The sequence below is a fragment of the Macaca nemestrina genome, chromosome 9 (genome assembly GCF_043159975.1).
Source record: "Macaca nemestrina isolate mMacNem1 chromosome 9, mMacNem.hap1, whole genome shotgun sequence".
Taxonomy (NCBI): Eukaryota; Metazoa; Chordata; class Mammalia; order Primates; family Cercopithecidae; genus Macaca; species Macaca nemestrina.
In genome coordinates this window covers 71596743-71622201 of record NC_092133.1, presented here as the reverse complement: position 1 = coordinate 71622201, position 25459 = coordinate 71596743, and the positions used below count along the sequence as shown (strand labels likewise).

The 25459-nt window shown below is 46.5% G+C and overlaps 2 protein-coding genes across 5 annotated transcripts in view; one reads left to right on the top strand and one right to left on the bottom strand.

Moving 5' to 3' along the window:
• The first annotated feature begins 474 nt into the window (after window positions 1–474).
• Window positions 475–7233, top strand: LOC105465994 (catechol-O-methyltransferase domain containing 1). Of its 4 annotated transcripts, XR_011607852.1 has the most exons (8): window positions 475–719; window positions 835–962; window positions 1204–1309; window positions 1398–1516; window positions 1584–1638; window positions 1824–1957; window positions 2281–2995; window positions 5659–7233. XR_011607852.1 is itself a non-coding variant. In XM_071069778.1 (7 exons), the coding sequence occupies exons 1-7, from the start codon at window positions 490–492 to the stop codon at window positions 5701–5703; spliced, it is 813 nt and encodes a 270-aa protein (XP_070925879.1). In that variant the 5' UTR covers window positions 475–489; the 3' UTR covers window positions 5704–7233. The 4 variants fall into 4 exon arrangements, 3 of the variants coding, with proteins under 3 accessions (XP_070925879.1, XP_011713013.2, XP_011713012.1); XM_071069778.1 differs by lacking the exon at window positions 2281–2995 and having other exon boundaries at window positions 839–962; XM_011714711.3 differs by lacking the exon at window positions 2281–2995.
• Window positions 5197–25459, bottom strand: part of LOC105465993 (voltage dependent anion channel 2) — a 22062-nt gene continuing 1799 nt past the window's right edge. Inside the window, exons 4-10 of the mRNA XM_011714708.3 lie at window positions 23423–23472; window positions 17389–17541; window positions 17250–17302; window positions 15586–15813; window positions 14166–14316; window positions 6680–6737; window positions 5197–5584 (exon numbers count right to left, since the gene is read on the bottom strand). Of these exons, the coding sequence (XP_011713010.1) occupies window positions 5493–5584; window positions 6680–6737; window positions 14166–14316; window positions 15586–15813; window positions 17250–17302; window positions 17389–17541; window positions 23423–23472 (785 nt within the window). The 3' untranslated portion in view covers window positions 5197–5492. The remainder of the gene's footprint in view (window positions 5585–6679; window positions 6738–14165; window positions 14317–15585; window positions 15814–17249; window positions 17303–17388; window positions 17542–23422; window positions 23473–25459) is intronic.

Here is a 25459-nt window from a genome sequence, read left to right as displayed (position 1 = left end):
GGCAGGCCCAAGATCAGACGCTCATATCTATCTGGCCCCCAAAGGCAGGATTTTAACAGCTAAGAATATGGTCTCAGTTCCACAGGCCCACCCCAGGCCTCCTGAACCCCAACTCGAGGCTGCGTGCCCTCAAACCAGGTCCTTCACTCCTTCAGCCTGATGCTTTGGGGCATCTTGCCCGGGAGGCCTTCGGGAGACCTTCCCCCTTTAATCTGTATCTTTTGTACTTGTGACTATCTTGTAATTTACACTGGCGCCCTCCATACACAATCCACATATGCCCCAAGGGGCCTCAGAATAAATAGTGGCGAGGAGAAAAAGCATTGGCAGGAGGAGCAATGGACGCAGGCCCCTGGACTGCGGGCAAAGGCGGGAAAATTCAGATCCAGCGCTTGCCTGCTGCCCGCAGGGGCGCAGTTCCCCGCGCGGCCACCAGATCGCGCCCGGCTCTATCGGGCAGGGCTTGCAGTAAGGCTGTGTGGCCGCCAGATGATGCCCGAGACCACTGCTCCGCGGGCAGTGCCCAGACAAGGTGGAGCCCGGCGGGCCCGCGAATCCGAGACGTGTCCCAGGAGCTCCAGCGCACGTGACCTGCCATTGCCTCCCGCCGCCTCCTGCCCGCGCCATGACCCAGCCGGTGCCCCGGCTCTCCGTGCCCGCCGCGCTGGCCCTGGGCTCAGCCGCGCTGGGCGCGGCCTTCGCCACTGGCCTCTTCCTGGGTGAGCAGGACCCTGTCCCGGCGGGCGGGCGCAAAGGAGGGCGCGGCGTGGCTCAGGTTAACTACCCTGTGGCCGCAGAGCCCTGTACCCTGATCCAATATCTTCTCCCTGGCAGGAAGGCGGTGCCCCCCATGGCGAGGCCGGCGAGAGCAGTGCCTGCTTCCCCCCGAGGACAGCCCGCTGTGGCAGTATCTTCTGAGCCGTTCCATGCGGGAGCACCCGGCGCTGCGAAGCCTGAGGCTGGTCAGCAGGGCGCGGGACGGGAACGGGCGTCCCTCTCGGGCCCTGCGGGTCCCACGTGGCTGTGTGACCTTGGGCTGGGCCGTGGCCCTCTCTGGGCTTCCGGCTTCCCCGGGCCGGGTGCGGTGGGCGTTCCCGGAGGGTCTGTCCCCCAGGCCACGCCCAGAACCGCGCTCCTGGGAGTTTGGGACCCCAGGGCGAAGGTGGGTAACCGGCATGGCTGGTGACACCTTCTTTCACGCAGCTGACCCTGGAGCAGCCGCAGGGGGATTCCATGATGACCTGCGAGCAGGCCCAGCTCTTGGCCAACCTGGCGCGGCTCATCCAGGCCAAGAAGGCGCTGGACCTGGGTAGGGGCACGCAGCCGGGATCCCGGAGGGCCGAGGTTTCTGGGCCAACCCCCACTCTGCTCTGAGCCCGTCTGTGTTCTGGTCCCAGGCACCTTCACGGGCTACTCTGCCCTGGCCCTGGCCCTGGCGCTGCCCGCAGACGGGCGCGTGGTGACCTGCGAGGTGGAAGCGCAGCCCCCGGAGCTGGGACGGCCCCTGTGGAGGCAGGTGAGCGCCCGCGCGTAGCCCCGCAGCCCCAGGCGAGGGCGCAACGGCTGACCCGCTTCCTCCGTAGGCCGAGGCGGAGCACAAGATCGACCTCCGGCTGAAGCCCGCCCTGCAGACCCTGGGTGAGCACCGAAGCGGGAAGGGTTTTGTGGCCATTGCAAACGAGGTCGCTGTGTGGCCGAGCTGTGACTAGGCCTGCGGGTTAAGGGCACGGCCGGCTATCACAGCGCCCGGGCCGGCCTGGGAGGGGCCTTAGGGACGCCGGGGCCGCGGACTCAGCCGCACCTGCCCTCCCTCCCGCTGCAAGACGAACTGCTGGCGGCGGGCGAGGCCGGCACCTTCGACGTGGCCGTGGTAGATGCGGACAAGGAGAACTGCGCTGCCTACTACGAGCGCTGCCTGCAGCTGCTGCGACCCGGAGGCATCCTCGCCGTCCTCAGAGTAAGGGATCCACTGCGGGGGAGGAGAAAGCACCCTCTCGGGGCGGGTCTCCATCTTTTTCCTTGACTCCTCTTATACCCCAAAGCCCCACCCAGTCCAGTCACATAGGCTCCACCCCCTGCGGGGCTCCGGCCCCAGTAGGTACCCTGGCTTTCCTCCGCTTTGGTTCTCTGTCTCCGGCTCTGGTCACCTCCCGCCCGGGCACCTCCCTCCGAGGCCCCGCCTCCTGCCTGGGCACCTCCCTCCGAGGCCCCGCCTTCCGCCCGAGCACCTCCCTCCGAGGCCCCGCCTCCCACGGCCCGGTTGGCCCCGCCCTCCCGCAGGTCCTGTGGCGCGGGAAGGTGCTGCAACCTCCGAAAGGGGACGTGGCGGCCGAGTGTGTGCGAAACCTAAACGAACGCATCCGGCGGGACGTCAGGGTCTACATCAGCCTCCTGCCCCTGGGCGATGGCCTCACCTTGGCCTTCAAGATCTAGGGCTGGCCCCTAGTGAGCGAGGGAGGGTTGCCTGGGAACCCCAGGAATTGACCCTGAGTTTTAAATTCGAAAATAAAGTGGGGCTGGGACACACGACCTCCTGAGCTTCCGTGTGTGGCCCTGGATGGGGAAGGGAGGGAAGGCCCAGCACAGATAGCTCCTTCAGTGAAAGGGGCCTTGAGGTTTGTCCCCTCCCTGGCGCCAGGTCTGTGGCCCTACTGCAGGAACCTCCAGCTGGCAGGAGACAGGTTATGAAGTTTTAATTGGCCTGGCCACATGTAATGGCCAGAGACCCCAGCTCCTCAGGCTTGTCTCCCTCCTACATCTCTCCCTCAGGGCAGGCGAAGCTCTGGTTCCGTGAAGCTGGGGACTGGTGGAGGGCCACTATGGTGTCTGACAACAGGAAAGAGGATTGCAGGTGCCCACGGGTGTCACTTGTGTGCTTTTGTAGGTGATGTCAGTTCTGCCGGCGGCTTGCTCATATCTTCACAGCACAGTCAGCTCCCCAGCCTCACCTCTCCAGTGGAGGCCCTGGTAGGGGAACATCACCTCTGAGAGCCAGGTCAGTTGGCCTAGACCTGAGGCCCTCGGGGTTGACTTGAGTATCCCGCCGTCTCCTTGAAATTCTGAAGGAAAGTGAGGGGGATCATTGGCCAGGGAGGTGTGAAGCAAACAAGCCTATAGGTACAGCAGTTGTTACCACACTCCCTAGAGGATAAAGAGAACTTCAGGCTTTCCTGAACCATCTGCCTATGAGGTGAGGTGGAGAAGGAACCAGGCCTTATGGAGCACTTTTGACCCAGGTGCTCTGCTCCTCATTTAAATCTCCCCAACCTCATAGATCTTATCTCCACTGACAGATGAAGGTCAAATTCTTTCCACTGACACTGCCTCAGGCATAAGTGGCATTAGCCTGGAATTCAAGCAGCCTTGTCACTACCTGGTAAGCCACGGTGATGGGAAGTGTCCCTGGAGACTGCTGGAAGCAGGGCTAAAGAGCTACATGAGGCTGGGTGCAGTGGCTCATGCCTGTAATCCTAGCACCTTGGGAGGTTGAAGCAGGTGGATCATTTGAGGTCACGAGTTCGAGACCAGCCTGGTCAACATGGTGAAACCTGGTCTCTACTAAAAATACAGAAATTAGACAGGTGTGGTAGTACACACCTGTAATCCCAGCTACTGGGGAGGCTGAGGCAGAATTGCTTGAACCCAGGAGGCGGAGGTTGCAGTGAGCCCAGACTGCACCACTGCACTCCAGCCTGAGCAACAGAGCGAGACTCGTCTAAAAAGAAAAAAGAAAAAAAAAAAGCCACATGACCTCACAGCTCCTGGGACACACTTTGCATTTTGGACACTACACAGGACCATGGCTGGAAACCTACACTTTTCTAACTCATGAAAGCATATTAGGATGCACCTGAGTGGATAGGTTCAATTTACTCTAAGCAGATCCTTGACAGCCAGCTAACTCACTTGTGCCACACCTCAGTCTAAATTACTGTAGCCACTGCCCAATAAAGGGCCACCTGTTAGCTAAGGGGCAGCAGTCCCCATGACTAGGATTTTTCCCTTTAGAGGACCACCAGCAGTGATTAGTTACCTGTGGGTCTACTTTACACTGTAAGAGTTGCTTTCAGGCCTAGCCTGCATGGACATCTTTTCATGTTTCTCCTCTTACCTGACTCAGGCTGACTCAAATTCTAACCTTCTGTCCCTTAAGTCATGTCTGTCTGGAGAGGGCCTTTCAGAGAACCATGATTCACATGGGCCATTCAAGCCAGTCCCCTAGGACAAAGTGGGACCAGAGGGGTCTTCATGCCCCCAACCCTCCTGTGTGCACAGCTTGCTTGAGCTCTGGTTTCTCACCAGCTTCTTCTCAATCTCAAAAGTTTGTAGCATGTATCATTTCTTGGGTGATGAGTCCTTCCATTTTCTTACCCATTTCTTATCACTCAGGCTCTACCATTCTTCAGGTCTACTATTACAGATTTGTTGAACAAATCTTCTCCAGCCTTTAATCATATCATTCCAATTATCTCCTATCAGAAAACTTGCTCTTTCCTACTTTTCCAATCAGAACCACCTATTAATGTCTCATTCGTACCCAGATGAAGGCCAATGCTACACAGCCAAAAGGGGTTGCCTCTGGTCTCCTACCTATACCCACCTTTCAATGTCTGCCTAGAAGGAAATGAGTAATGATCTCTCAGAGTCCCACAGGTTACCCTTACTGTCTACAACTTACTCTTCTGTACGCCTAACACCATCGCACCAAACCAGGGCCTACTTTATTTTCCTAGCAGTAGCTCACAGGGGTATGGTGTGTTTGTGTATCTTTTCAGCACCTTCTTTTTCCTTTCAGTTATGCAGGGCAATTCTGCACAGACTTACAAACTGAAGAGTATAAAAGCATGTATCCTCTTACTGTAGTCTTAAAAAGCTCGTGGAATTATTCTAGGGACACAGAAGATTCTGTGGCACAGATTTAAGTAAAGAGCAAAATACTCACTGGAAAAATTAAATACTGGCTAGCTACCACGGAGATTTGACCCTAGCTGGCAAACGTGGAACTCTGCAAATACTTGGAGCCATTAATTATGTATACTTGTTTTATTCATAATTTGTCATGTTCTGGGATACCAAAAGTAATAATGGCTGAACTTAACAAAATTTTTAACCTCATCTCAACATCCACTGATCCATCTCATTCAATGGTAATAGTCAATGTTTTCTAAAGGAACATAAAAACAAACATGCACACAATTGCACAGTTTTCATAAAGGTCTATTTCATTATTGGTGGGTAGCGCATTTAACAGTTAAATACATTTAAATAATGTATAGGTGACTGCAGGACTGCAGCATTGGTAACTAGATAACCAATTCAACTAGAAACCAGCTAACAAGGAACTGTCTAAATACTTAAAATACAGCTCTTGTTGAGATCATTCTTTGTTTTGATCATCTTCTTGGGGGAAAAAAGCCTGCTGCTGGTCACAATGGAAATATATTAAGGCCAAATCTTCTGATATCCATTCCCAAAGGTATCTTTCAGCTGGATTAAGCCTCCAACTCCAGGGCGAGCCCAAGCTTGTGGCCTCCAGCATTAATGCTCTTTCCGTCTACCAGAGCAGAGAGTGTAAGCTTCACACCTATTAAGACAAACACAAAAACAAAACACTGTGATGTACCTGGCACTTCACTCAGTCTGAGCCTTCTTTCACAGTCATCCCCAGAAGCCTGCCTGTCACTTCCTCAGCCTGTCAGCTGACCTACTAGTGCTGGCCACCAGAGGGCGCTTGGAAGTATCTGAGACACCAGAAGGACTGGGTTACATTTCTAGGTAAGGCACCAAGTCACAGAGAAATGTTTTAATAACAAGTTCAAAGTGCTCTAGAATATACAATAATGTTGAGTATACTATCCAGATGAAGAGAGACTAGAGACATAATCATAATTAGATCCTAGAAAGGGAAACCTACAATAAAGACACATTTGGGGACGGGGTAAATCTGAATATATATTTGGTATTACATTAATGTTAGTTTTCTTAGATGCGATAATGGTATTGTGCTTATAAAGAAAAATGTCTTACTCTTAGGATACACATGCTAGGAGCTGCCGTGTCTGTATGTCTGCAAAACATACAGTTTTTTAAAAAAAGTATGTGAAGTTTCAGAGACATAAATGCTGTAAATTTTAATAACTGGTCAACATAGGGTAAGGGTATATGATGTTCACTGTACGATTCTTCCAACTTTTCTTTAGGTTTCAAAATCGCCAAAATAAACTTTGGGAAGGAAAATCCCTATTTGGAGGGGGGAAAGTCCCCAGTACTTTAACCAGACTCCAAGATGAGTCATGTGCATTGTGAAGTTGGAGAAATGCTGCTCTAGACACAGCATGCTTCAAAATATTATATAAAGTCAACAAGACTATAGACAGAACCAAAGCAATGAGTGAACTTTTATCAACAAAATAAAAATTACTTTTATTTTAGAGAGAGAGAGAGAGAGAGAAAGAGAAAGGAAGGAAGGGAGGGAGGGAAAGAAAGAAAGGAAAAGAAAGAAAGAAAAAGAAAGGAAGGAAGGAAGGAAAGAAAGAGAGTTGTGGCAAAAGGTAAACATGTATTTATTGTACTCTTCTTTCAACTCTTCTGTGTGCTTGAAAGGTCTGAAAAATAAGCTGAAGAATGAAAACTAATTTTTTAAATATCAAAACAATCCTACTTTATCAAGAATACTTACCAGGCCTCAGAGTCTGAGTGTAGCCTACTCCAATTAAGCTAGAGTTGTTGACTTTTGCCTAAAATAAAATTCAAAAACAACTGTAAGAAAAATATTTCAGTAGGGACAAAGCCCCTACATGTTTCCCCATCATGTAGTCATGAAGTGTTCAGTTTTATTCACGAGACAATAAAATTCATTATGTATTAAGCCAAACAGAAATCAGGTACTACTTAATTCATATCCATTCAACTCAAAAATCAAATTGTCAGTAGGACACGATACTCCTGATAGCCACTGGAATGTATCCAAAGACCCCAAACTGTCCGTAGAGCACAAGAGCCTAAGCACTCTCATAAAAATCATCTTTGTCGATTCTAGTCTAGCACAACAAAACCAGACCAAATGTGGTACAAATCAGGCTCACTAGAGGTGACACACAGCAGCCTTAAAGTGCAGGGTATCAAGTTTAAATTCATGACTTAGTTACACACATGTAAACTTTCCTACTTTCAGGACTCTTCCTAAAGAACCAAAACCATCAATGTTAAAAAAAAAAAAAAAAAAAAATCTCCAAACAAGTAATTCCTCTGAAGAATCAGATCAAACAATCCTTTATCCTCACATTCTCACACCTCTCATGAATGCCAGTGATGCTGAGTTCTGGCTGTATGTAACCACTGTGCTTGGGAGGAGGTCCCAGTGAGGTATCATGTACCAATCCAGGCCCCTGCCTTCCTTGCACAATCCTAACATTTCAGGACTTACAGACTTCAAGGGCTGGAAGGAACCCTGAAGAGTATGACATAGTAAGGAGTAGATTCCTTCTAGTTCCATTCTCTACCACCCCTAACACTATGAAGCCACCCCAGAGGCCAGGAACACCTCCCTTCATTTCCAGGGCATAGGTTGCCTAGATACGCAACTTTGCTTTGCTATCAGCATTCTGAGGGCTACTGTATAAAGGTAACAAACAGCCTATGTGACCAAAACAGATCTCCAAATGATTTGATGTCTATAGTCTTATAATGTGTAACATCCAAAGAGCCCAATCCAGAGAAAGAAATGATGTAACTATACAGACACAAACCACATCCACAACACCTGTATTCACTTGGCACTACAGCCAAATATTCATGAGCTACCAATGACCATCTAAAAAAACAGGCCTGGTGCAGTGACTGACACCAGTAATCCCAGCACTTTGGGGGCCAAGGCGGGAGGATCACTTGAGCCCAGGAATTCAACAACAGTCTGAGCAACACAGTGAGACCCCTGTCTGTCTGTACAAAATTTTTCTAGCTTGGCATGATGGTGCACACCTACCCAACTATCGGGGAAGCGGGAGTGAGATGGAAGGATCTCTTAAGCCCAGGTGGCTGAGGGTACAGTGAGCTGTGGTTGCACTAGTGAACTCCAGCCTAGGCAACACAAAGCAAAAAAAAAGAAAAAAAAAAAGAAAAGAAAAAAAAATACCTCATTAATGACCATCCTGTGCCCTACAAATAAGAGCCTCAGACAGCTGAACAGACATTCCTATTATTGGCCGGGCGCAATGGTTCACACCTGTAATCCCAGCACTTTGGGAGGCCAAGGTGGGCAGATCACAAGGTCAGGAGATCGAGACCATCCTGGCTAACACGGTGAAACCCTGTCTCTACTAAAAATACAAAAAATTAGCCGGGGCGTGTACCCGGAAGGCAGAGGTTGCAGTGAGCTGAGATTGCGCCACTGCACTCTAGCCTCGGCGACAGAGTGGGACTCCCGTCTCAAAAAAAAAAAAAAAGAAATTCCTACTATTGGCCAGACTCAGTGGCTCACGCCTGTAATCCCAGCACTTTGGGAGGATCACGAGGTCAGGAGTTCAAGACTAGCCTGGCCAAGATGGTGAAACCCCATCTCTACTAAAACTATAAAAATTAGCCAGGCACAGTGGCAGGTGCCTGTAATCCCAGCTACTCGGGGAGCTGAAGCAGGAGAATCGCTTGAATCCGGGTGGCAGAGGTTGCAGTGAGCAGAGATCGCACCACTGCACTCCAGCCAGGGCGACAAAGTGAGACTCTGTCTCAAAAAAAAAAAAAAGAAAGAAAAGAAAAAAAAAAAGAAATTCCTATTATTTAACAGTAGGAGTTAAACCATGAAACTGTGATAAGGAGTAGAAAAAATAAACTCAGTTTCTCCCTCTATACTCTCACAAGGCCTAGGGAGAATTTCCCACACATCAAGCAAACGATTCTGCAGCAGATTCCAGCTAGATGTTCTCTAATTCGATTCTGATACTATCTACCTGGAGAGAGAGCATTGGATCACACACAGGTTCAGCGCTCAGTTTCATAAAACTGCCCCGCCCTCATTTTCAATGCCAATTGAAAGTTCCAGGTTGTTTTGCCTGTTTCTTACAGACTGGTTATAAATCAGGGTTCCCCCAAGTCCCTGGGGTTCAATTTCCCAGAGTGGCACAGAGAACTCAGGGAAACATTTACCAGTTATATAGGATATTTTAAAGGATGTAAATGAACAGCCAGATGAAGATACTTATGTATCTTTTCCTTTATAGGTGAGGTCTGGAAGGGTCCCAAGCACAGGAGCTTCCATCCCTGTGAAGCTGGGGTGCCCCATCCTCCCATAACATGAATGTATTGTTTACCTTCCTGAAGGCCCCCTGAACTCAGTCCTTTGGGTTTTTATGGAGACTTCATTACAAAGGCACGATTAATTAACTCACTGGTCACTGGCTCAACCTTTAGCTACTATGCCCTCCCCAAGGAAGGTTTGTTCCCTAGCAACCAGCACCCCCTACCATGTGGTCATCTAGGGACTATCCAAAAATCACCTCATTAACATAAGTTCAGATGTGGTTGAAAAGGACCCGTTAAAAATAACAAAATAGCCCAGGGCACAGTGGCTCGTGCCTGTTACCCCAGCACTTTGGGAGCCAAGGCAGGGGAATCACCTGAGGTCAGGGGTTAGAGACCCACCTGGCCAACATGGTGAAACCTCATTTGTACTGAAAATACAAAAATTAGCTGGGCGTGGTGGCAGGCACCTGTCATCCCAGCTACTAGGTAGGCTGAGGCATTAGAACTACTTGAGCCTGGGAGGCGGATGTTGCAGTGAGCAGAGATGGTGCCACTGCACTCCATCCAGCCTGGGTTGACAGCGAGATTTCATCTAAAAAAAAAAAAAAAACCGGCCGGGCGCGGTGGCTCAAGCCTGTAATCCCAGCACTTTGGGAGGCCGAGAGGGGCGGATCACGAGGTCACAAGATCGAGACCATCCTGGCGAACACGGTGAAACCCCGTCTCTACTAAAAAATACAAAAAACTAGCCGGGCGAGGTGGCGGGCGCCTGTAGTCCCAGCTACTCAGGAGGCTGAGGCAGGAGAATGGCGTAAACCCGGGAGGCGGAACTTGCAGTGAGCCGAGATCGCGCCACTGCACTCCAGCCTGGGCGACAGAGCGAGACTGTCTCAAAAAAAAAAAAAAAACACACAAAAGACTCTTTCACTTTTATGCTCTGGAGCTGTTTCAGGAACCAAGAACAAATGGCCAAATATCTCAACAAAAGATACTCCTACTGCTCTAGTCACTTGGGAAATTGCAAGGGTTACAGAAGCTGTGAGCCAGGAACTGGACAAAAACCAAAATATATACACCATAGTATCATAGGCCACCCCCTGGTTTCAAACAGGGATCCCTTAGAGCAAAAAAGTCCATATATCTGTCAAGGATGTTTACACTTGTTACATTTATATAACACACGTATCTGCAAGAGTACAAACACAAATATGCTTATCATCTGGAGAAGCTACTGTGGGATAGGGATAGGTTTAAAGAAACAACTAGGCCAGGCGCGGGGGCTCACGTCTGTAATCTCAGCACTTTGGGAGGCTGAGGCGGGCGGATCACCAGAGGTCAGGAGTTTGAGAACAGCCTGGCCAACATGGCGAAACCTCATCTCTACTAAAAATACAAAAATTAGCCAGGCACGATAGCGGGCACCTATAATCCCAGCTACTCGGGAGGCTGAGGCACCAGAATGGCTTGAACCCAGGAGGTGGAGGTTGCAGTGAGCCAGGATCACACCACTGCACTCCAGCCTAGATGACAAGAGACTCCGTCTCAAAAAAAAAAAAAAACAAAACAAAACAAAAAAACACCTAATTTGTCCTATGAAGAGAAAAAAAAAATAGCTCAGCAGTATGAGGAATGTGAGGTATGCAAAATTTATCAGGCCCAGAGAGACGTGAGAATGAGACTGTACTCACAGGACACACCCCCATGCCCAGGGGAAATTGTTTAAAAACATTTTTTCTTTTTTTTCTTCCTTGTAGTTTCCAGGCTAGCTAGTAAATATCTAAAGTGTTACTGCAAGTTGCACAATGTGACCCTCACCCATTATCTAACATTATATAACATGAGTTCCTGGAATCTGTGACACAAAGAACAATGTATAGCCAATCACTAATCAATGTTACTTCTGTAAACCAAAGAGAATTCCTGCCAAACAACTTTGTATCGGCCCACATCCTGTCCTGGATTTTTGGCCTTTAAAAACCTGTTTGTAACAAAGGCCAAATGGAGCTCAAATCCACTTGGATCTGGGTCTGCTGGGCAGCTGTCCTCATTATGGTCAAGTAAATTCTTTAAAATTGTATTTTGTGCCTTAGTTTCTTCCTTTAGGTTCACAGAAGCCATTAGAAACATCTTTATCTTCTTCTACCAGCTTTTTCACCCTTGATCTACTGTTATTTGTACCTTGTGCAGAACTATTCAGGACAGAGATCAGCTGATAGTGAGATCCATTTCCTCCTCAGGCCAGTCACTTTCCATAGGTGTTACATCCTGAGGAGGCTTCAACTGAATTTCACAATACATATGATCATCAATCCGTATTATAAGACTTATTTACACAAGGGAGTTTAATCTTGCCAACAGTATTACCATATGGCAGTATGAGCATGGTACAAAAAAAAAATCAGTTTCGTTACAAATCAGTAAGAATTAGAGATATTTGCTTTGCCTTCCCAACAGAAATCTACCCTTCCCCATTTGTCAGCTTTATACTGATTACTGCCCCAGGCAATTTCAGATCACATTTCTCAATGTAATCTCTGACTTCTGACTTTTTAAATTTCTCCAAATTGGGCAAAATACAGCAAATACAGGTCTTAGGGGTACTTTGCCCGAGGTTGGTGAGTTTGGTCTAGCATCAAGGTACAATTCAGCACTCTTTCACCTTGATTTTAGTGATTACAAATAATAATAATCAAGGACTTGTATATTTTGTTTGTTTCTTATTGTTTGCACTTCCCCTTATGCACCCAGTGAACCAACTCCCTGGCAGTTGGATCTATCTCCAAATTTCACTGGTAATTTTTAAGTACCTGAGCACAGCACAGTTGTGGCTCCATAGCAGGGGTGACCACCTGACCACCCAGGAGTCAAAAGTTCCTCATTCCCCATCCATTTATCCTTTTTCTTCCTAAACCATGCTTCGATGAGCCACTCTAGCTAGAGCCACTCTAGCAAATCCCAATCCTGACATCTGAGGATACAGAAAAAAACCAACTCAGTTTCTCCTACTATTCTCTCACAACACAGAATGTTTCTGTGATATGTGTGAGGGCTTTCCCCACACACTAAGCAAGCAATAATTTCTGCAGCAGACACTCGGCTAAATGTCCTGTAATTCAATTCAATTCTATCCTGGAGACATCAGATGCCACAGGTTAAGGGCTCAGTCCCACAAGACTGCCCTCCTCCCACTTCGGATGCCAACTGCAAGCCCTAGGTTGTTTTAACTGCTTCTGACCTGGCAGCTCTAGAGGTTCCCACAAGCCCCTCCCTTGGGTTCAATTAATTTCCTAGAGCAGGTCACAGAACTCAAGAAATATTTTATTTACATTTACCAGTTTTAATAAAGGATATTACAAAGGATACAGATGAAGAGACGTATAGTGCAAAACATAGAAAAGGACACAGCTTCAATGCCCTCTCCAGGCATGCCACCTTCCAGCAACCTCAGCTACCCAGCTCACTGACCTCTGTCCTTGTGGGTTTTCACGAGGCTTCATTATATAGGCATGACTGATTAAACCACTAGCCATTGGTGAACAACTTAACCTTCAGCCCCTCTCCCCACCACCCTCTAATCACAACTTGGTCTCTCCACTGACTAGCTCCCACCCCGAAGCTACCTAAAGGTGGCCAGCCACCAGTCAACTCATTAGCATACAAAAAGATACTTAACACTTTGGGGATTCCAAGGATTTTTTAGGAGTTCTATGCCAGGAGAGGGAAGCAAAACCAAATATACACTTCCTAATATCACAAGGAGCATTAAGCAATGCTTCTGGGTACTGCTGAATTGGAGTGGCAGCTAACATTACTGAAGTGGGAAAGGCTAGCTACGTTTCCAAACTAATTCCCAGGAGTCACTAAATGACACAGGGGTCCCAACCTGCCTTCCCATTTTAACTATGAACTCCTAGTAGGTGAGATAAGCTTCTTCCACTGACATTAAATCTGTTAAAATGTCACAGACATCAATGCAAATAACAGAATAGTGTGCTGTATGAATCCTGAGGTTTTTATTGCTGTAGTGCAATTAGAAATGGAGAAGGGGGCCAGCCGTGGTGGCTCATGCCTGTAATCCCAGCACTTTGGGAGGCTGAGGCGGGTGGATCACTTGAGGTCAGGAGTTTGAGACAAGTCTGGCCAACAAATCCTGTCTTTACTAAAAAATACAAAAAAATTAGCCAGGTGTGGTGGCGGGCACCTGTAATCTCAGCTACTGGTGAGGCTGAGGCAGAAGAATTGCTTGAACCCAGGAGGTGGAGCTTGCAGTGAGCCAAGATCGCACTACTGCACCCCAGGCTGGGCGACAGAGTGAGACTCCATCTCAAAAAAAAAAAAAAAAAAAAGACAAAGTGATGATTAAAATACTAGCCAGGTGCAGTGGCTCATGCCTGTAATCCCAACAGCCTCCTTTGGGAGGCTGAGACAGGATGACAGCTTGAGCCTAGGATGGGCAACATATGGAAATCCCATCCTTACAAAAAAACATCAAAAAATTAATTGGGAATAGTAGGAGGCTGAGGTTGAACCCAGAATGTCAAGGCTGCAGGGAGTCATGATTGTGCCACTGCAGTCCAGCCTGGACAAAAGAGAGCCTTAAAAAAAAAGGATTAAAGCACTATTATTTCTGACACGGTAAGAACTACCAAAACACCAGCTATAGCTGGGTTTAGACAGGCCTATGGCTCAAGGTTATTATCAACATTAACTCGGCAGTTTTTGAGATTAAACAAACTCCACCGGCCTGGCCTGGAAATAAAACATCTAACACTGTATTCATCAAAAAAGCAACATTTCAAAATCTAAAGCCAATCTATCTGTAAACTGGGGACTGTGTGAAATCAGTTCAAATTTTCAACATAATTCAGTATACCCAAAGACTCATTCCCACAACCAAAACTCCCTTCTAAGTCCACAAAAGTACTCACAGAAATGGAAGCAGTAGGATCCAACTGATATTTAGCTGCAATGCCAAAACGAGTGCAGTTGGTACCTGATGTCCAAGCAAGGTTTACTGAAGTGTCAAGATCTTCACATACTTTCTGATAAATTGACCCTCCAAATTCCGTCCCATCATTCCTATAAGATATTTTAAATTAGTAGATCTAGAACAGACAATGTAATAATGTCTAAGGCACAGGCTGATTTGTAGCATTACATTTAAATAAAAACTACAGCTCAAGTGGGTCTTTAGTGTTCCACTGAAAACTTGCAAGTTTTAACGGGTTTTTTACCCCAACCCATACCCATACAGGGACTGGTAAAATGAACCACAGAATATCCATTCAGTGGAATTATCACACTGTATTAAACATACAAGAGATTCCCATACAGCCTTTCGGTTATTTCATAAACACATATATATACACACACATATAAAAAGGTGAACCACCACAACGTTAACAAAGATTATATACCTAGCTGGCATGATTATGAGAAATGTAGGTTTTCTTCTTTGTGCTTGTTATTTACCAATGAATTTTTACAATGGAAAGAAAAACATTTTAAGTACTTTTCATGTATCTATCTAGTTTGGGCTTAGGTAAAAACACCAGGCTGGATGTAGTGGCTCACGCCTATAATCCCAACACTTTAGGTGGAGGCAGGAGGATCGCTTGAGGTCAGGAGTTTGAGACAAGCCTGGGCAACATAGCAAGACCCCATCTCTATAAAAATAATTAAAAACAAACCAAAAAAACAAAAAAACAGCAGCAGCAGCTGGGCACAGTGGCTCATGCCTGTAAACCCAGCAATTTGGGAGGTGGGCAGATCAAGAGGTCAGGAGTTCCAGACCAGCCTCATCAGCATGGTGAAACTCCGTCTCTACCAAAATACAAAAATTAGCCGGGCGTGGTGGCATGCGCCTGTAGTCCCAGCTACTTGGGAGGCTGAGGCAGGAGAACTGTTTGAACCCGGGAGGTGGATGTTGCAGTGAGCTGAGATCGCCACAGAGCAACTCTGTCTCAACAAAAAAAGAAAAAGAAAGAAAAAAAACCCCCAACAACAAAACGCCATACATTTTAGGCAATCCTATCACGTCAGCATCCCACACATCTTTTAAAATGAATATACTGGTAGCAGTCTGCCAATATCTAATGCCTCATGTAAAACTACAAAGTGCATTAAACCCCATATAAAATGAACATTTACTCTCTCAGCACCAAAGGTCAGATTGACATTCTTTTACTATAAGCTTTCAAGGGGCACCCTAGAAATGACCGAGAATGATTTTGTTTTTAAATGTTAAGAGAAATCCTTTAGGGTGCACCCAGATCAATAAGAGATGACAGACATCAAAATCATCCTCTGAGGGCCTACATCACAGTATCCTATGAAAGAAATACTTACACATTAGTGTGTAGCTGGAAGTCCCCAGTCCTGTAGCCCACTGCAAAGTTATTCCTTGTCAGCTTTGATTTGGCACTGTCGAAGGTCATCTGGTACCCAGCAAGCCAGCCCTCATAACCAAAGACAGCTGAACCATGGATTGCAGGTCCAGCAAAATCAAAGTCAACATCACAACCAAGGTTTATACACTCCCTCTTGTAAGAGGACTTGATTTTACCACTTTTCTTTCTGGAAAAAGAACAAACTGACGTCACTGGGGAAAACGTACACACACTTATGCACAAGAGAGCACAAAACAGACTTAAATGAACTGCAGTATGACCAGGGAGTAAAAACCAGCAATACAATAACTGAGTAAAAAAATCATCTCAATGAACTACAAGACAAGGACACAAGGCAACTGGACGGCCATCTACAACTGCTTTGCAGAATTAACAATCATTCACAAAAGCCTGTTAGAAACACATTAATTGCCCAAGTTAGTGCAACAACGAAGAGGCAAATATTTGAAGGCAAGCCAATGATAGCAACCATAGTATTCTAAAAGCAGATATAGGCCAGGCATGGTGGCTCCCGCCTGAAATCTCAGCACTGTGGGAGGCTGAGGCGGGTGGATCACCTAAGGTCAGGAGTTCAAGACCAGCCTGGCCAGCATGGTGAAACCCCATCTCTACTAAAAATACAAAAAAAAATTAGTCAGGCATAGTGGCACATGCCTGTAATCCCAGCTACTCGGAAGGCTGAGGCAGGAGAATCGCTTGAACCCAGCAGGCAAAGGTTGCAGTGAGCCAAGATCGCACCATTGCAGTCCAGCCTGGGTGACAGAGAATAAATAAATAGGCTGGGAGCGGTGGCTCACACCTGTAATCCCAGCACTCTGGGAGGCCACAGCAGGCAGATCACAAAGTCAGGAGTTCAAGACCAGCCTGACCAACATGGTGAAACCCTGTCTCTACTAAAAATACAAAAATTAGGCGGGCGTGGTGGCACACCGCCTGTAATCTCAGCTACTCAGGAGGCTGAGGCAGGAGAATCACTTGAACCCGGGAGGCGGAGGCTGCAGTGAGCCAAGATCATGCCACTACACTCCAGCCTGGGTGACAGAGTGAAACTCTGTCTCAAATAAAAATAAAAATAAAAATAAAAATAAAAATAAAAATAAATAAAATAAAACAAAACAAAACAAAACAAAATAAAATAAAATAGATGAAATAAAATATGAAAAAAAAAAAAAATGGCCAGGCATGGTGACTCATGTCTGTAATCCCACCATTTTGGGAGGCCAACGCAGGCAGATCACCTGAGGTCATTAGTTCCAGAACAGCCTGGCCAACATGGCGAAACCCTACCTCTACTAAAAATACAAAAATTAGCTGGGCGTGGTGGCGTGCACCTGTAGTCCCTGCTACTCAGGGAGGCTGAGGCAGAAGAATCGCTTGAACCTGGGAGGTGGAGGTTGCAGTGAGCCAAGATGATGCCACCACATTCCAGTCTGGGTGACACAGAGAAGACTCCATCTCAAATAAATAAATAAAAGCAGATACAGAGATTTCACCACCACAAGGTAGCTTAAGAAGCTATCAAACAGTAAAGGTACACCTTTTCTAAATACACAAAAGAGAAATGCTTTTAAATGTAATACAGATAAAAATGTCTGTGCTTACCCTGTGTTTGGTGAGAAGGTAGTATCAAATGTCAGTTTCAAACCTTGACAAATCTATTTTGAAAGAAAAGTAATTTGCTTTCTTTTTTGAAATACAAAAATAATTAATAAAATTAATACTAAAATTTTCAAAATGTTACCTGGTCTTCAATTGCGATTTCTGTTCCCAGAGTGTTATCAGTGTTCCACTTTTCTGTGAAAGTCAGACCATACTCACACCACTTGTATTTGGTCTCCAAGGTCCCAGTAACTTTACCAGTGTCTGTATTAGATGAACCAGACGTTGAAAATTCCTAACAAGACAATCAATAACTTCATGAACATTCTCATAAGCCTAGAATTCATCACTAACTTACAAACACACACACACACACACAACCCGCTGAAACATTTGGTAAACTCATGAATCCTCCTTTTTCTAGCTTCCTGAACACTCGTATCCCTCTGCACTGTGCTACTCTCTGAAGCTTATATAAGAGTGACAAGCCTTTGAGCAACTGACTGCCACTTCACATACAGCTGACACTTCTAATCAATCACAAGTTCATCTGTAGTGAATTCTCAAGTGAACAAACTGTACACCCTTTTTTTTTTTTTTTTTTTTTGAGACCGAGTCCCGCTCTGTCGCCACGCTGGAATGCAGTGGCGTGATCTCGGCTTACTGCAACCTCCGCCTTCCAGGTTCAAGTGATTCTCCTGCCTCAGCCTCCCAAGTAGCTGGGATTACAGGTGCCCACCACCACACCCAGCTGATTTTTGTATTTTTAGTACAGATGGGGTTTCACTATGTTGGCCAGGCTGGTCTCCCAACTCCTGACCTCAGGTGATCCACCACCTCGGCCTCCCAAAGTGCTGGGATTACAAACGTGAGCCACTGCGCCCGGCCAACTGTACATCTTTTAAGGAAGGTTTTGCTAAGGTGATTTTATTTGGGATTCAAAAGTCAGCAGGAAACTAAGAGTGGCGGCTCACGCCTATGATCCCAGCACTTAGAGACCAGCCTGGGCAACATAGCAAGACGCCATCTCTACAAAAATTAAGAAACCAGCTCAGCGTGGTGGTGTGCGCCTGTAGTCCCAGCTACTCAGGAGGCCAAGGTGGGAAGATGGCTTGAGCCTGGGAGGTCCAAGCTGCAGTGAGCCATAATCCCACCATTGCACTCAGCATGGGTGACACAGTGAGACCCTGTCTAAAAATAATAATGTGCCAATCCCTGGTTGCACACGAACTGAAAAAGAAAAAATATGGAGGGCTTATCTGAATTTTTGTTTGTTTGAGACAGCATCTTGCCTCTGTCACCCAAGCTGGAGCACAGTGGTGTGATCACAGCTCACTGCAGCCTCAACCTCCCAGGCTCAAGTGATCCACATACCTCAGCCTCCTGAGTAGCTGGGATCACAAGCATCACCACGCCATGCCTAAGGAAGACAGCTGATGTGAAAATAATAAAGAGACTACAGCCAGAAATTGTGATATCTGCAGAGTGAGAAATATCAAAAACTGTATCAACAGGAGGAAAGGGCAGTCATCCTTCTCTCAGAAAATAGAACATTTGTATAACTATTGCTCTGCTGATAGAGACAAATCCTCAGGTCTTATATATACTCTCCTAAATTAGATCCTTTCATTAACAGGAATTTCAAGTCAAAGCATAGCCCTCAATACCTACACTAAAAAGCACTGTATTGGCTGGGCACAGTGGGTCACACCTGTAATCCCAGCACTTCAGGAGGCTGAGGCGGGACGATCACTTGAGGTAGGGAGTTTGAGACCAGCCTAGCCAAAATGGTGAAACCCCATCTCTACTAAACATACAAAAATTAGCCGGGCATGGTGGTGCATCCCTGTAATCCCAGCACTCAGGAGTCTGAGGCAGGAGAATCACCTGAACTTGAGAGCCTGAGGTTGCAGTGAGCCAAGATGGTGCCACGGCACTCTAACTTGGTGATGGAGTGAGTGAGACTCCATCTCCCATTAAAAAAAAAAAAGCATTAGATTGGCCAGGCACGGTGGCTCACGCGTGTAATCCCAGCACTTTGGGAGGCCGAGGCAGGCAGATCATGAGGTCAGGAGATCAAGACCATCCTAGCTAACATGGTAAAACCCCATCTCTATTAAAATACAAAAAATTAGCTGCGTGTGGGGGTGGGCACCTGTAGGCAGAAGAATGGTATGAACCTAGGAGGCAGAGCTTGCAGTGAGCTGAGATCGCGCCACTGCACTCCAACCTGGGCGACAGAGCAAGACTCCATCTCAAAAAAAAAAAACAACCATTGGATCCTGTTAGGAAAGAACACTGGATATAAAAATTAGGAGTTCTGATGTCCAGTTCTTCATGTCATTTACTAAACGCATCACACTGGGCAGGACACATTTTTTGGTTTTTTTTTTTTTTTTTGGAGACAGGGTCTCACTGTCGCCCAGGTTGGAGTACAGTGCCACAGGCACAGCTCACTGCAGCCTCAAACTCCTGGGCTGAAGCGAAGCGATCCTGCTATCTCAGCCTCCCAAGTAGCTGGGACTTCAGGTGCCCACCAACAAGCACAGCAAATTTTTAAATTTTTTTGTAGAGACAGGGTCTCGCTATGTTGCCCAGGTTAGTCTCAGAACTCCTGGGCTCAAGTGATCCTCCTGCCTTGGCCTCCCAAAGCGCTGGGATTACAGGAATGAGCCACTGTGAGCAGCCTCACTTACCTTTTTTGGGTCTGTTTCTGCAACTATAATTACAAAGCTTACCTCCAGATGATTAAATTGAACTGACACTGTGAAAGTTTGTACATTTTCATATGCTCCACAGAAAACGAAAGCATTATTAAAACAATATATATGGAACAGGTTCTTCTAGCAGATAGTTTGAACGGGGAATGTGTGAGCAGCTATTTTTAATCCTGAATGACATTAATGACTCTTGGGGCCCCACCCACTGCCATCCATCAGCCCATAGATCAAGAGCCAGCCTATATACACATGCCAAGGAAGCCTCAAGAAACAAAGCCAATACCACCCTGTGGGACCAGAGTTGGGCCAGATTACAGCTCATGCCCTTTACCACCAGACAGTTTGGCTTCTACATTCTGGGGTGGCCTCAGTAGCTTTGCAGTTCAGGTAAGAAAACAGAGCCAGGTATTAATGGGACTTATCCGGGGCCAGAGACAACCTACAGGATCAATACCACAGCTGTTCAATTACATGTATTAAATGTGAGTAAAAACATGCTACACCTAATCCAGCTCCTATACATCCTTCATGCTCTTAAACCTACTTCCATAAAACTTTCCCTAACCCTATACACAATAATCTATTCTTTTCCAACAAAGATTTGGTTTATCAAACAATCTAGTATTTGATATTAATTATCTCAGTATTCTCAGTTTATTTTATCTCTCCAACTAGAAAGTAAGCTTTTTAAACACGAGGACTGAGTCTTTTTTAGAAGGCCCTTTGTGTTTCAACAAACACGGTAGGGGCCTCAATAAACTAACAATAGGAACATTAAAAAACACACTAAATCACTGCACTGTAACCTGTTAACTTGGACAAATAAGTCATTCAATCGTAACTAAACACCTAGGCTTCCTTTCAGACCAAAGAAAACAAGTGACAGATATGATCAATGTAAAACCCCAGAAATCCAACAGGCCGGCCGGGCCCGGTGGCTCACGCCTGTAATCCCAGCACTTTGGGAGGCCGAGGCGGACGGATCACAAGGTCAGGAGATCGAGGCCACGGTGAAACCCCATCTCTACTAAAAATACAAAAAATTAGCCGGGCGCGGTTGCGGGCGCCTATAGTCCCAGCTACTCGGGAGGCTGAGGCAGGAGAATGGCGGGAACCCGGGAGGCGGAGCTTGCAGTGAGACGACATCGCGCCACTGCACTCCAGCCACAGGGACAGAGCGACACTCTGTCTCAAAAAAAAAAAAAAAAAAAGAAATCCAACAGGCCTAGGCTTTTAAACAACTACAGGCCGAGCGCTGTGGCTCACGCCTGTAATCCCAGCACTTTGGGATCACTTGAGGTCAGGAGTTTGAGACCAGATTGGCCAACATGGCAAAACCCTGTTTCTACTAAAAATACAAGAATTAGCAGGGCATGATGGCGAGCACCTGTAATCCCAGCTACTTGGGAGGCTCAGGTTGAGGCAGGAGAATCGCTTGAACCTGAGATCATGCCACTGCATTCCAGCCTGGGCGACAGAGCAAGACTGTGTCTCGGGGGGAAAAAAAAAAAAAAAAAAAAAGAAACCACAATACAATTAAAATAAATATCAGTTGCATGCACTCCATCAAAAATGTCTACACAGGCCGGGCGTGGTGGTTCATGCCTGTAATCCCAGCACTTTGGGAGCCTGAGGAGGGCAGATCACGAGGTCAGGAGATCGAGACCATCCTGGCTAACATGGTGAAACCCCATCTCTACTAAAAACACAAAAAAATTAGACGGGTGTGGTGGTGGCCAGTGCCTGTAGTTCCAGCTACTCAGGAGGCTGAGGCAAGAGAATGGCGTGAACCTGGGAGGTGGAGCTTGCAGTGAGCCGAGATCATGCCACTGCACTCCAGCCTGGGTGACAGTGCGAGACTCGGTCTCAAAAAAAAAAAAAAAAAGTCTCTCTCTCTATATATACACACACATACATATATCAAAATAACCTATAGTATTCTAATATGCACACACTTATACCCACCCCGAAATAATCTCAAAACAAAAATTTTTAGAGTAAAAAAAATTGCACAAAGTTAAATTTTACTAGCTGGGCATGGTGGCTCACATCTGTAATCCCAGCACTTTGGGAGGTCAATCCAAGGCAGGTGGATCACTTGAGCTCAGGAATTCAAGAGCAGCCTGGGCAACACGGCAAAACGTCATCTCTAGAAAAACTATAAAAAATACTCAGGCATGATGATAGGGCCTATACTCCCAGATGCTTGGGCGGCTGACGTGGGAAGATTGCTTGAGGCTGCAGTGAGCTGAGATTGTGCCACTGCACTCCAGTCTGGGCAACAGAGTGAGACCCTGTCTCAAAGAAAGTTAAATTTTACTTTATCCCCTTTGTAACAGTTCACTCAACTATCAAGTCACCAAAATACCAAAATATTAACCTCTTTAAAAAATATTCTTGGCCGGACACAGTGGCTCACGCCTATAATCCCAGCACTTTGGGAGGCTGAGGCGGGCGGATCAAAAGGTTAGGAGTTCAAGACCAGCCTGACCAACATAGTGAAACCCTGTCTCTACTAAAAATACAAAAATTAGCTGGGCATGGTGGCAGGCACCTATAGTCCCAGCTACTCGGGAGGCTGAGGCAAGAGAATGGCATGAACCTGGGAGGCGGAGGTTGCAGTGAGCCAAGTCACATCACTGCACTCCAGCCTGGTCAACAGAGTGAGACTCCATCTCAAAAAAAAAAAAAAAAAGTCTTGGCCGGGCATGGTGACTCACACCTGTAATCCCAGCACTCTCCAGGGCCGAGGTGGGTGGATCACCTGAGGTCTAGAGTTGGAGACCAGTCTGGCCAACATGGTGAAACCCCAGCTCTACTAAAAATACGAAAATCAGTCAGGCAGGGTGGTGGGCACCTGTAATTCCAGCCACTAGAGAGGCTGAGGCAGGAGAAACACCTGAACTCAAGAGGCAGAGGTTGCAGTGAGCCACGATCACACCACTACAATCCAGTCTAAGTGACAGAGTGAGACTCCATCCCAAAAAAAAAAAAAAATTCAGATCAGGACTCCCTAAACTCACAAAATACATGTGGAAATCTTCTCCAGGGAGAACTGCTAGAAAATGGACATTATATAAATGATTAGTACACATTATATAAATGATTAAAGAGTTCCTGATAATTTTATGCCCATAACTGACGAGCATTGTTGACAAAGGGTTACAAAAAAGTCTCATGGGTTCCCTGCCTTCAAATGTGTAATCTTACTGAGTAAAGAATACCACCTGACTGGTCTTTCCTAAGTTCCTTGTGCATACATAACACGACAAAAGACCACGTGAAAATCAGAAATCACATTCAAGACCAAAATAAATCAGGTTACAAGCAAATCTCTTAAAGTTAACTTCCGCCTCTTCTTTAAGACAAAACAGGTAGACATCTTTCAGTTATGACCATTTTACGAGTTGAAAAATTATAAAGGTTCAATAGAACTTATTCAACAGTAACACTCACCACGCCGCTGCAAGACTTTGTTTTCACATCCAGTTTCACCAACCCAAAACCTTCAACAAATAGAGAGCAAAAGAAACAAAATGATTATTTTGTATGAAAGATGCATAGCAATTGTTGACTATACATAAAAAACAAAAAGATTCCACATACTCAGAGGTGGATAAAAATGTGTTAATATACAATATTTAAATGAAATTGTTACAAATTCATCTTTTGTAAACTGGCTTACAAAGGGCAGAATTATCCCTATGCTGCTTTGTCTAGTTTTTTGGTAGTTGGTACACAAAAGAACGCTTTCAAACTATTCTTTTTTTTTTGAGACAGTCTCACTCTGCCGCCCAGGCTGGAGTGCAATGGCACGATCTCGGCTCACTGCAACCTCTGCCTCCCACGTTCCAGCAATTCTCCTGCCTCAGTCTCCCGAGTAGTTGGGACTACAGGTGTGTGCCACCACACCCGGCTAATTTTTTGTATTTTTAGTAGAGATGGGGTTTCACCGTGTTAGCCAGGATGGTGTCGATCTCCTGACCTCATGCTGCCCACCTCCGCCTCCGAAAGTGCTGGGATTACACGCGTGAGCAAACACGCCCAGCCCCCAAACTATTCTTAAACTTAAATATCAGATTTAAAAATCATTCAATTTATGGCCGGGCGCGGTGGCTCAAGCCTGTAATCCCAGCACTTTGGGAGGCCGAGACGGGCGGATCACTAGGTCAGGAGATCGAGACCATCCTGGCTAACACGGTGAAACCCCGTCTCTACTAAAAAATACAAAAAACTAGCCGGGCGAGGTGGCGGGCGCCTGTAGTCCCAGCTACTCAGGAGGCTGAGACAGGAGAATGGCCCGAACCCGGGAGGCGGAGCTTGCAGTGAGCTGAGATCCGGCCACTGCACTCCAGCCTGGGCGACAGAGCGAGACTCCGTCTCAAAAAAAAAAAAAAAAAAAATCATTCAATTTAAATCTCAGAATAGCTAATAACTTATCATGATATGGCTGGGTGCGGTGGCTCATGCCTGGAATCCTAGCACTTCAGGAAGTTAAGGCGGGTGGATTACTTGAGATCAGGAGTTCAAAACCAGCCTGGCCAACATGGTGAAACCTCATCTCTACTAAAAATGAAAAAAAAGGCCGGGCGCGGTGGCTCAAGCCTGTAATCCCAGCACTTTGGGAGGCCGAGACGGGCGGATCACGAGGTCAGGAGATCGAGACCATCCTGGCTAACACAGTGAAACCCCGTCTCTACTAAAAATACAAAAACTTAGCCGGGCGAGGTGGCAGGCGCCTGTAGTCCCAGCTACTCGGGAGGCTGAGGCAGGAGAATGGCATGAACCCGGGAGGCGGAGCTTGCAGTGAGCTGAGATCCGGCCACTGCACTCCAGCCTGGGTGACAGAGCGAGACTCTGTCTCAAAAAAAAAAAAAAAAGCCAGGCATGGTGGTGCGTGCCTGTAATCCCAGTTACCAGAGAGGCTGAGGCAGGAGAATTGCTGGAACCCAGGAGGCAGAGGCTACAGTGAGCCAAGACCACGCCACTGCACTCCAGCCTGGGCAACAGAGTGAGACTCTGTCTCAGAAAAACACAAAAACAAAAACAAAACCAATTTATCATAATACAGCAATGGGGTATTTCCAACAATCTAAATAAAGGGGGGGATGGTATGGAACAGAATCTTTAAGAAAACCCAAATTTACCTGAAAAAGCTCATAACTCTGGAAAGTACTAGGAGTCACCACAAAAGCAAAACAGTAATATATCATAACTCTAGTCAACCAAGACCTAAGCTATAACTGAAAAAAATTAAAGCCCAAGTCGCTTTTTCTTAAAGGCTCAAATCCTCTTAACTACAGTTTTAAAAAATTTTGGGAAATTGGGGGAGGGGGACGTAGACTGTAAAAGAACTATTTTCACAGAAGTTTAATGTAAGCATCTTAAGTTTCTAACAGAAGAATTAAAACAAGGCTGGGCACAGTGGCTCATGCCTATAATGTAATCCAACCAGGCTTTGAGAGGCCACTGTGTTTACTGGGTAACACAGTG

Coding starts and splice junctions, on each gene's coding strand:
- LOC105465994 (XM_011714711.3), top strand. CDS start 490: ATGATGCCCGAGACCACTGCTCCGCGGGCAGTGCCCAGACAAGGTGGA. Junction 1,310..1,397: donor CAAGAAGGCGCTGGACCTGG/GTAGGGGCACGC, acceptor TTCTGGTCCCAG/GCACCTTCACGGGCTACTCT. Junction 1,517..1,583: donor GACGGCCCCTGTGGAGGCAG/GTGAGCGCCCGC, acceptor CTTCCTCCGTAG/GCCGAGGCGGAGCACAAGAT.